At 47.1% G+C, this 12,158-nt stretch overlaps 1 protein-coding gene across 4 annotated transcripts in view; it reads left to right on the top strand.

Moving 5' to 3' along the window:
- The window catches only part of TENM4 (teneurin transmembrane protein 4), a 2,712,352-nt gene that overhangs the window by 2,635,691 nt on the left and 64,503 nt on the right, over positions 1-12,158 (top strand). For all 4 annotated transcript variants that reach the window (XM_077867222.1, XM_077867224.1, XM_077867225.1 and 1 more), the window contains 3 exons: positions 2,309-2,428; positions 7,710-7,971; positions 10,715-10,982. In XM_077867222.1, the coding sequence (XP_077723348.1) occupies positions 2,309-2,428; positions 7,710-7,971; positions 10,715-10,982 (650 nt within the window). The remainder of the gene's footprint in view (positions 1-2,308; positions 2,429-7,709; positions 7,972-10,714; positions 10,983-12,158) is intronic.

The raw sequence follows: 12,158 nt of genomic DNA, 5'->3' as shown, positions 1-12,158 counted from the left end.
ATGTTTCCCAATTATCAGGAAATCCCCAAAGAGAGATAAATCAGAGAAGGCTGGCCCGCATATGCATGAGGGGCAGCAGCCAGGGCAGCCCCAAAAGGAAACCATCCCCAGAGGGCTGGTGATTGTCCAGGCAGAATTTGAAGGCACATATGTCAGGAGAAGGCTGGATAGTAGCCAGCGCCAGGAGATGAGATCTGTTAGTAATTCTCTGGAAGGACAAAGTTCCAGCAATAAGAAATTCAATTTTCCTCCATTAAAGAAAGCATCTCTCAGTACCAGCTGAATACAATTGATGGAATAAATCTTTTCCATTAGTGGAGAGATAATTTCACATAAATGTATTGGGAGACCTTCAGAGCAGGACTGAGTCTTTGCTGAGCCTCACCGCTTAACTTGTTTGTCATGTAATTGCATTTAGACCAAGGGCCTCGGAAGGAAACCACTGACTGAATTAGCATTAACCAGATTGTGTGTCGTGAGGTGAGGTGGGGTGGGGTGAGGTGAGGTGGGGTGGGGTGGGATGGGGTGGGGCGGGGCGGGATGGGGTGCAGCGGGGGAGGGGAGCTTGATGCATTGTGGGTAGTTGTTCTTGCCTTCAGAAAGGACAAGCTGAGACTAGCACGACCAGCTGCTTACAAGCCTGGTGTTAATTGCTTTTCTCATCAAACAGAGAAAAGTTTATCACTCTAGGAAGGTAGAGATGTAAGTACCTAATAAAGCCGAGGCGGAGTCTGAGATCTTTTTTGTGAATGCCCACAGGTCTCATCAGTAGCTCTTCCCTAGGCCAGGAAAAAAAAAAAAAAGAGCCTTCTGAACAGAAGCAGGTGGAAAAAGTTGTCTGGATGCTCGTGCCTGTGTATTTGCCTCAGATTTGTCTTGTCAGTGAGGACTGCTCCCCAGGGCCCCAATGCCTTAGGATGTTGACACCATTGAGCACGTTGCCAGTGGTAAACAGAATTGAACCCAGAGTTGTGAGTCCTGGATTGGAAGCCTGGCTCCGCCACTACCCCGCTGAGTGACTTGAGGGCAAATAACATAAGTTCTGTGGACCCCAGTTTCTTCCTCTCCTTCTAATTCAGTGATTTTCCAACTGGCTTTTCTCTGGCTTCTCCCGAGACTACGACTCCAGAGCTTCCTTCAGAATCACCCCATTCATCTATTTCATCTAGAGAGTTTTTTGTTTTTATTTGTTTTCCACTTTGGGGCCTCATAAAATATCATCTGGTAAAAAGGTACATTTCTGATATATTTGAAAAACCATCATTCTAGATGATCTGTATTTGTCCCACTTATTTGCTCAATCCACCAGTGTTTTTCAACACTGACTTAGCACTCATTAGGCACTTTCATGCACTGCAGAGAGACGGAAAGAAGTAGCCCTTGACACTGCCCTCAAGGAGCTCATGATCTAGTGGCAAGGAGAATCGTGTGCTGTGTGGTAGGGTCTCAAGGTGTCTGTGCTGGGCTTTGGAGGGTGACTAGTTCCAATTAGGGCCATCAAGACAGGCTTCAGGGAGGAGGTATCATCTGAAGTAGTCATGAATGATGAGAGTGTTGGGATGGGGGTGCAGGAGTGACACCTGAGGGGGGGTGTGGAATAGTACCACCCAGAAACAGAGGCCTAGGTAATACGCACCTGGCAGGTTTTGGGAAAACAGATGGTGAATTGTCTGGAATATAGTGGGAAAGTGGGAGTGAGGATATTGAGAGATGTGAGAGGTTCCAGAACCCAGTCCAAGGGGATACTAGCATCTGTCCTTCTCCTGTTTCTAAAGCCCAATGAAAAGAAGTGCTCTTTATCCTGTTCACTTTTCTTGTGTGCCCACCTCTAGTGAGACATGTTAGTGACAATAGTAACCACTGCCATTTATGGGGCTCACTCCATACCAGGATGAAAAAAACCAAGGCTCAGGGAGCTGTCACATACTTTTTTTGCAACCCTAGAGAGCTTGAAAGTGGCAGAGCTGGGAGTTGCCAAGTCACATGACTCTGGATTCTCAGGCATAACTCTGCTGTGTAGCCCTCTTGTATCTGTGTATTTTCTTACGGTAAAATGTAGTATCCTTAGAGAATGACCTCTGAGTACAGTATCTGAAAACATCTCCCAGTAATAAGCCTTTAGAGGACACTCTGATGTCCTCAGTTGGGGCACCATGAAAAAAGAAGGTTATGACTCCCCATGAGTGAATATATGATGAGCCTCTGGGTGCCGAGATATGTCTGAGCAGCCTGCCTTCTGTCTTCTGACGTCTGGGGGCACCCAGAACATGAACAGTAGATCACATTATTCTCTCTTCTCTCTCCACAGGCATGCATGTGTCATTCGTGGTCAAGTGATGACATCAGATGGGACCCCGCTGGTTGGTGTGAATATCAGTTTCGTCAATAACCCTCTTTTCGGATACACAATCAGCAGACAAGATGGCAGGTAGGGGACCCTTTGTGGCCCAGTCATGGTCCTGCTGTCTTGGTCTTGCCACATGGCTGCTGCTCTACTTATGACATGGAAAGAGGATGGGACCTGAGTTCAGAGGCCCAGCTCTGTAACTTACCAGCTGTGAGACCTTGTATCTGACTCTGACCTGAGTCCCTTTGGTTAAAATTAAGCAGTTTCTTTTCATCTAGTTCTCCAAGTAAGCGTAGGAGACCTTATACATATTATCCTGCTCCATATATATACAATATCTGTATAATACAAATACTATCACTTGGACCACTTGGACCAGACAACTCCAGAAATGTTAGCATTCCTGATGTGTGATTTCCATCTGCAACCACCTAGGTCCGTGAAAGCCGTTGTGTGATGACAGAGCTCTGCCCTTTATTTGGATGCTTGTGAGAGAACTGTCAGTAGAAGGGAATAAAGTTTCTTTAGTTACTCTAGCTCTTCTGTTTGCTAGAGCCATTAGACAATTCTCCTCACCTCTCTAAGTCTCAGCTTCTTCACTGGTGAATGGTCCTAATACTAGCATCTCACAAATTGGTTGTAAAGATTACGTTGCAGGATGGATGTGGAAGAACCTGGCACATAGTAGGTGTTTAATAAATCTTACTTTCCCTGCCCCACTCTGGTTCAATCTGTCATTGCCAGGGTCTGGCAAATGGTAAGGATGCAATAAATATTAGCCATTTATTAAAATTGCCAATTATTAAATGATGAGAAGGTGATGATTACGGTATAAGCCATGGGAATATTTTGGAGAAAATGGGAAGGGAAGGAAGAAAGTGGAATATTTAGGCTGTCAGTGGTGACAAGTCCTCGATTTTTAATAAAATCAGGTGGTGGCAGTCCATCTGGCTAAGTGTAGGCCCATAAGGTTGATTTTCACTCTGTGTTGGAAATTACGCTCCAGCCTGATTGATTTTAGCACCTCTTTAATCCAATATCAGATGTGAACATGTCCCGGCCGAGGTGATAATGAAGTAGAGGCTCATCTGTTTGTAGACATGTGTGCCTCTTAGACAGAGTGGCAAGCTTGGCATGGGGAGCCCTCTTCCCCCTCCTCTCCTTGGGAGTGGGAAGGGGCCCAGCTAGAAGGGGCTGGCAGCCAGTCCCAGGAATAATCTGCCCTACCCAGCCCACTATTCCTGCCCCGCACACATTCCATCCCAGGAAGCCCGTCAGTACAGACATTCACTACGGCATGGGGGGAGAATCTTTCCTCGTGCCCTGTCTTTACTGCCTTCCAGCTTGGGGCTGTCTGCTGTATGGAAATGGTGATGTGAGCATCCTAGGCAACCGGTATTCTGGCTACATCATTACCTGCTGTGAAACAGGCATCAAAAAGGAGCTGGGATCCCTGGGTGGCGCAGCGGTTTGGTGCCTGCCTTTGGCCCAGGGCACGATCCTGGAGACTCAGGATCAAATCCCACGTCGGGCTCCCGGTGCATGGAGCCTGCTTCTCCCTCTGCCTGTGTCTCTGCCTCTCTCTCCCTCTCTCTGTGTGACTATCATAAATAAATAAAAATAAAAAAAAAAAAAAGGAGCCTTGGGGACTCCTTTTTTTGCCATGAAGCGAGCCCGTCATTCACATGAGATGGCAAATCATCAGTCCTTCGCCCTGCTGTGCTTGGTTAGGGTGGGTCCATAAAACAGCCCAGAGTCACTAAGTTTGGTGGCCCCTGGGAAAAGCCCACTCTATCCCCTTCAGGCTTCGATTCCTCCTGTGTGTGCTGCCCCATGATCTCTACGGCCTCTTGACAGCATGAGGGGCCTGGGAGGACAGTCAGCCTACTAAATCACGTCATAGGAACCAGAGTTGCTGAGACCTGGAGCTTGGGTTTCAGAGCAGTTCTTCCCAGTGCTTTATGGGGCTTGGCCTTTCTTTCCACCTTAGACACTGCATAACATATAGGAGAGGCATTACTTATTCTCCAGGTGCCTGCAGATCCCTGTTTGTACTGTGTGAATGGGCAGCATCTTGCCCATTTCCCTCCCGCTTCTCTGAGTCACCTTCTTTTGCACCTCTCACTCCCCTTAAGGCTAGAGACATAGCCCGGAGGTAACAGTATGTGCGAGTCCGGGGAGCAAGTCTCATTTTGTTTTATATCCCTTGCAGATTTCCAGGCAGTTTCCATGTTCCCTTTCCTCTCCCAGCTCCCACTTCGACCCACCACACCGAAATACCAGACATCAAGTATTCACCAGAGCCACAGAGATCATTAAAAAGATGAAAAATAGAAGTCATGAAGGCAAATTTTAAAAGAATAGCAGACAAGAGAAGCAGTTCAGGCTTGATGAATTGAAAAATGGGGTTATACGGAGTATGATGTCCTGGGAGTGGGGCCCTGGGCTGTTCCCAACCATTATCTCATCTATCTAATTAATAACTCTGCCAAGTGATTATGATCATCAGCTTCATTTTAAATGAGGAGATTGAGGCTCAGACAGGTGACATAACTCACCTACGGACTAAGTAGCAGTACTAGGACTGACCCTAAGCTGTTAGGGCTTCATCTGAGAGCCAGACTTTCCCTTTGGGGTCAGATTCACTCACACCCATGTCCACAACCAGGTTTCCCCTCAGATTATCAGGCCTGGCTCTTGGCAAGATCCAGTTACACCCAGCTCTTGGCAAGGCCAGCTGCCCCCAGCTTGCTCACCGCCTCGAGAATCCATCTTTTCACATTTGTCTTCACTTCCTCCCCACACTTGTCCTCTCATGAAAGGAGCTTGTAAGTCAGGCCAAAATTCTGTTTGATGGTTAAAATGCTCTGTCAAAGTACAGATGCTATTATTCGGTTCTGTGACAGGAAAGTTGTTCTCTGGGTATTTCCCCAAAACCATGGATATTTTCCTAGAAAGCCAAAACCTAAATTCTTAATTCAGAATAAACTCTCTCATTGCTTATTGAAGGATGGGGCTTCCACTTCCTCTACCCAAGTGTGAGCCTAAAAAGGGCTGAGTGGTTTGAAGAGCAAAGTGGGTGTAAAGCTTCAGCAGAGTTCAGAAGAGTCAGGCTCTAGAGCCTAGAAACCCAAATCTGGAGGCATTGTCTTCCAAGAACAGTATTTAGCACTAGGTCAGGGCAGTTGTGCAAAATCCCTAGAAAAGGAAGAGCCAGCTGGAGCAGTGAGCCCAACCCCACAAGGTGTATTTATTAGGGATAAAGGTAAGATACTGTGTTAGAGTCTCTAAAACCAACTGCATGGGTGAATGTTGGATTGACTTATAATAACAGCCAAAGTAAGAAGGAATTAGTTCAAAAGAAATTGACAGTGTCACTCATGCATTCATTCTATAAACTATAACAATCAAGTTCTGTGCTAAATTCTGGAAAGACTGAGGAATTATTGTCCCCAGGCTGGAGCATTAAATGAATGATTCCCTTGCAGTGTGCGTAGGCCATAAGTAGGAGTATACGTGGTCCACTGGGAACCCAAAGGAGGGAGCTAGAATTCTGTTGGAGTAAGGAGCTAGCAGGAGTTTTCCAACCAAAAAAAGCAAGATGAAGACAGGCCTTGAAAATTTATCCTATGGATATTAAAAAGGGCACTTGTTATGGTGAGCACTGGGTGTTACATGTAAGTGATGAGTCACTAAATTCTACTCCCAAAACCAATATTACACTATATGTTAACTAACTGGAATTTAAATAAAAACTTGGAAGAAAAAAATCTAAAAATAAAACAATAAAAAAAGGAAAAAAATGCATCCTAAAGTAGTAGCTAAAAGGACTTTGTCCAGAGAATCACAGCCAGGAGGTGGCAGGTTGATAGGACCACTGTTTCTAAGTCCCGAAGGACTTCTGTCAAAGGCAGAAGGGACACACCAGTTTGCAGTCACCCAGGCAGGTAGAACCAGGCTCAGTGGCTAAGTAGCTGTTAGGAGAGGCACCCAGGCTCGATTCCAAAAAAAAGACCTAACAGTCAGAACTAACCAAAGATTAGACAGTCCTGCCGTGAATATAACAAGCTCCTCATCACTGTATGCATACAAGTAGGAACCAGATGGCCCCTTGGTGGTGATTTTGTAGAAGAAAATCTTCAGCCTAAGAGAGAGCCATGAGCAAAGGCTGAGTAGCTGGCTCTCGAGGACACCGCCAGAGATCTCACCTCAGCCTGGAGTTTGAGACAGTCTTTGGCTTCCCTTTTCTGCATCTCATGTCCTGTCAGTCTAATTGTTCCTGTCCCTAAATGGCTTAGCTGTTTTGCAGTTCCAAAGGCCTGTATTGACTCAACTATCACAATCAGAGCTAAAATTGCCATAGGGTCATAGAATCTTAGTGACTTAAGAATAATCCATTTGGGGCAACCTTGATGGCCCAGCAGTTTGGCACCGCCTTCAGCCCTAGGTATGATCCTGGAGACCTGGGATCGAGTCCCACATCAGGCTTCCTGCCTGGAGCCTGCTTCTCCTTCTGCCTGTGTCTCTGCCTCTCTCTCTGTGTGTGTCTGTCATGAATAAATAAAATCTTTTAAAAAAATAATCCATTTGGAATTTAAGAAACAAAACAAATGAACAAAGAAAAAAAGAGGCAAACAAATTAAAAAAAAAAAAATCCAGGCTCAAATTCAGAGAACAAATGTGGTTGCCAGTGGGGAGGCTGGGGAAGCAGGGAAATAAAGTAGATCCAGAGTACTTTTATCTTGGTGAGCCCGGAAAAATGTATGGAATTATTAAAGCACCGTATTGTACACCCAAAACTAATATAACACTGTGTGTTCACTATACTTGAATAAAAACAGTAATCCATTTGGACCTTTCCATTTTAGAGATGAGAAAATTGAGCATCAGAGAGGCTAAGTGATACACTCAATATCACACAGTATCTCCTGGCAGAGGCAGGATAAGGCTTAGGGCTCCTACTACCAGGGCAGGACTTGTTTCACTCTGTTCTGCTGACCTTTCACTGGGCTTCAGCTCTACGAGGCCCTAAGTACCAGAAGCACCAGAGCAGAGGCTCATCAGCTGTCCTCTGTCCTGGCAAATGGCTCTCTGTAGCAGTGATGATCAATGTTGGTTTTGGTAAAAATCTCTATAATGAATCATTTTTGAAAAAAAAAAACAATGTTTTATGGAATTTCTATTACTATTTGTGGCTGTAGTGAAGTCCAGGTTTTAGGGTCTCCTCAATAAGTACGCAGACCTCTGGTATAATTGTTTGCTCCTGTCTCTCCCCCACTCCCCACCCCCACTACTCCTCCCCTTGCTTCCTGCTTTTCCTGCTCCCCCCCTCCTTTCCATCTCACCCACCCCTTCCAAACAGCTTTGACTTGGTCACAAACGGTGGCATCTCCATCATCCTCCGGTTCGAGCGAGCACCTTTCATCACACAGGAGCATACCCTCTGGCTGCCTTGGGACCGCTTCTTTGTCATGGAAACCATCATCATGCGACATGAAGAGAATGAGATTCCCAGCTGTGACCTGAGCAACTTTGCCCGCCCCAACCCTGTGGTGTCTCCATCCCCGCTGACATCCTTTGCCAGCTCCTGTGCAGAGAAAGGCCCCATCGTTCCAGAAATTCAGGTACCCAGCTCTCTTAACTGTATTTCTCCATGCTTTTATTTCATTTGTGGGGAGGAGGATCTCAGGGCTGGAGTGTGGGGGGGGGGGGGGGGGCTAGGGAGATCCCAACAGCCCACCATGCAGAATCCAGCTCCCAGATCCCACCGCAGCTGCGGTGTCAGGAGATGATGGCCACCCCTCTTACACACTCAAAATACACAAGCTCTGGAAGCTGACTGGCACGCTCCAGCATATAATGAATTCCTCCTCCCTTTCCATTCTGTCATCGAGCTCCCTTCCACTTTCCTTTCCCCCGGCTTCCAACGTCCCCCTCTATCATTATTTCTGTAAAAAGTGTTTATGATGAGAGGATCTACTAAGAGGAGTAGGCCAGAGGAGCATCATAATAAAGATGAGAACATGGATATGAGGTGCTTGGCACAATGTATAGCACCTAATAAGTGCTCAATAAATTTTAGCCAGTATTATTATTATTAAGATTATTTTATACACATTGCCTTCCTGCCAGTTAAGGATTGCTTTGGCTCAAATCTCCACACACAAGTGCTTTAGTTAATTATCATTAAAAGGAAGTAATTTGGAAAGATGCATTTTAATCAAATGGAAATCAAGATAGATTCTTTGCCTAACAGAGCTGTATAGAGTAAAATGTCTTCCGCCATCTGAGCTCAATTTCTAGTGGCAGAAACAAAGGCCAGGGGAAGAGGAGAGGTGGCAGGGAGAGGCCCCAGCTTCACCCACTTCCCCACTGGCCATGTGCATATTAATAGGTTGCTGGTGGGGCAGCCTGGGTGGCTCAGCGGTTTAGCGCCACCTTCAGCCCAGGGTGAAGGCGAGATCCTGGAGACCCTGGAGTCCCACCTCGGGCTCCCTGTGGGGAGCCTGCTTCTCCCTCTGCCTATGTCTCTGCCTCTCTCTCTCTCTCTCTCTCTTTCTCTGTGTGTCTCTCATGAATAGATAAAATCTTAAAAAAAAAAAATAGGCTGCTGGTGTCTGGAACAGGGAGTGTAGACACTTTGTGTGTATGTTTCACGCCTGGCTGAGCAGACACATCTGTGTGTGTGTCCGGTGGAGTGGCTTCAGGCACCAGCTCGCAAGAAGCACATACAACCCTTTGGAAATTCTCATGGTACCCACAGGTTGAAAACCTCACTCACTCCTTTTCAGAGATTCAGCACTTGTCTCCTGTCTCAACTACCAGGCTGACCTTTCTTTTGAAATGGTTGTCAGTGGAGACAGAGCTTGCTGGAGAGAAGTAATTTGTTACTCAACCCTGGTTCAGCTCCAGCTAGACATTTTCCCAGGAGCAATGACTTTGGAACAAATGAGGTTAAAGGTCCCATCCTCTTCACGCTGCTCCCTGGGCTGGGTGTTTGCAAGCCCAGCTGGGTCACAAACCTTGCTTATTATCAGATTCATGAAACACATGAAAACAAGCTCCTGGGTTTTCCCAGTCCTATCATTGGCTAGCCTTCACTAGCACTGCGCGATAAACATTTTGAAGGGTATGTTGAAGATAAATATTTATGAGAGCATCATGATGGTACTCGAACCCTGCCTGTGGTTCACCCGGGTAGAGAGTCTGCTTTGCGTAGAACTTGCAAGCTGCTTTTTAGAAAGATTGCTTTGCTTTAGGCCCAATCCCCAACATTTCTTGTGTTCAGAATGGAGTGGGGGAGAGAGCTCACACCCATCTATGATATAAAATGGACAGAAAGGAAAAGGCTTTCTGTGTGAAGGTCCAGTTTCTCCATGAACACAAGAATAAAATAATCATTTTTCTTTTAATGGATATGTTAGCCTCAATTGATTTAATGTCCCCTTCTTGAAACAGAGCCCAGAGCATCAAGCTGATAAAAGTTCTCTGCTTTTGCCACGTGCCTGAGCATCCTGGCATTGATTTTAAAGTTTCCATCTTGGAACTGAGCCCACTGCACCCAGTAGATCAAATAGCACCTTCTCCGCCATTCTGTTCATCTAGCACAGCACAGGGCACAAAAACCCTATGGTGCCAATTCGACTTCTTTCCATGGGTGAGCTGGGGACAGGGGGGTGTGCATTGGTCCTTGGCAGGCTGTGTTCTCAACCTCTCAGGTCTTTGTTTACTTTCCTGAAGAGGATCTCACTCTAGTGAAGTTGTGAGGGAGGACTCTTGGCTACTGAGGCAGCTGTCGGCAGTAGTCTGCGGGGAAAGGTCTTGTTCCAATTGTCGCCCACTCCCAGCAGCAGCAGCAGCGCCATCGTCCTGCTCACTGAGCACCTGTTATGGACAGGGCACTCTCTATACATGACCGCACTCGGTCCTCACACCAGGCCAGGGAGGAAACTGAGATTCGGCGGCTTACATGAGTTTTTCAGGTGATGTTGCTAGTGAGTGAGAGGCGCCGTGACGATAAATATTTTACACGCACTATCTTCTGTGTTCCTCTCAGTAATGCAACAGGGTGAGCATTGTCTTCCCCGCTGAATGGAGGAGAACCTGAGGCCCAGAGAGGCACACGCAGTTGGCCCCTGGAAACCAGGCCTTCTGCCCCTTGGTTCCCTCCTCCTCCCGCTCCTCTTCACACTCTGCTGCCCCCTCTCCTTTCTCCTGTCTTTTCTAGCTCCTGCTCCTCCTCTCTCCCTTAGTACCCACCCCCCGCGTCCTCCTCTGCCTCTCAGTCACCCAGGGCGCCTGGGGCTGCCATCTTTCCTCCTCTGGTGAGTCCATGACCGTCACTTTCTGTGTAATCTGTCTCTCTAGGCTCTGCAGGAGGAAATAGCCATCTCTGGCTGCAAGATGAGGTTGAGCTACCTGAGCAGCCGTACCCCTGGCTACAAGTCTGTCCTGAGGATCAGCCTCACCCACCCGACCATCCCCTTCAACCTCATGAAGGTGCACCTCATGGTGGCCGTTGAGGGCCGCCTCTTCAGGAAATGGTTTGCTGCAGCCCCGGACTTGTCCTATTATTTCATCTGGGACAAGACAGACGTCTACAACCAGAAGGTGTTTGGGCTCTCAGAAGCCTTTGGTAAGCCCTCAGCTGCCGAACTCGAGACCATCCCCAGAGAGACAGTAACACTTGGGGGCATGGGGCTCTTTTTCCACCTCCCTTGTTTCTTCTTTCCTCTTCCCAGAAATACCTACGGTTTAGTTGGCATTCAAGACTTTTCTGTGGCCATCCATGACCTAAAAGAATGTACTCAAAGACCTGAATGTAGAAAAGTTGATCATGAAGAAAAAAAGGGGTTATAAAACCAAAAGGGCTTTTGAGAAGCCTTGTGGTGGTATGTGATGGATTATAAGAGGCTTCGTGCCCACAAAGACAGAGCTATGTGGGCATTGCCCTGGCCCCCTCACAACTCTCTGGCCTGAGCTCACCCATTAAAAATGTCCAGGAGTCTGGAGCTCCTGGGTTTCTTCAGTTTTATTGAGATATAAGAGTTAAGAATCTTTCTTCATCCGAAAGGCTAGTTGGCCTCTTTACCTCATTTGTAATCAGAAAGGTTCTCTCCTTGTTGTCATTGCTGTCTATTTTTAAGATGAAGCAGGAAGTGGTGGTGGCCTTGCCTGTGTCCCAGCCCCACTGAGACCTCAGGCTTCAGTGGCTGGCCATGCTCATTGCAGCTTCCATGTAGAGCAGTGCCCAGGAAGAGTCCAGAGCTGCACTGTTAGCAGAGCTTGCCCCTGCAAGGCTAATCCCCCACGCATGGAGAGGATTAGCCCAAGGAATTCCTTCTCATCCTAAACCTTACTTCAATTTCATTCCCTTGCTAGACTCAGCAAAGGTGGAATGAGGAAGCAGAGGAGAAATAGTGTTGTCAAATAAAAGAGAGGAAGGGAGGGAGGGAAGACAGGTAGTCAATAAAGACAATGTCTGTCGAACACCCGCTCTGGCCAGCATGCACCCCTGCACACTAACATCCCATCCAATCCTCACCACCACCCTATGAATCAGAAATTGTCTCCAGATTCTGTGAGAGAAAGCTGAGGCCCAGAGAGGAGAGGGGATGGATGAGGAAGGAACAGAGCTGGATGTGGTTTTGCATCCCACCCTACCTTGCAAGGGCACATTGGGAGCAAAGACGCTGTCTCTCACTGTTCCCTCTTCCTTCTGTAACTCAAGGTAACTCATGAGTATCCTTAATGTCCACCAGCCAAGGAAGAAGGGAAGCATCTGCACCCTGACTTCCGAGGGCAGAGGCTC

The sequence above is a fragment of the Canis aureus genome, chromosome 23 (assembly GCF_053574225.1).
Source record: "Canis aureus isolate CA01 chromosome 23, VMU_Caureus_v.1.0, whole genome shotgun sequence".
Taxonomy (NCBI): domain Eukaryota; kingdom Metazoa; phylum Chordata; class Mammalia; order Carnivora; family Canidae; genus Canis; species Canis aureus.
Note: the sequence above shows the minus strand (reverse complement) of the source record. Positions and strands in the feature narration are given on the sequence as shown.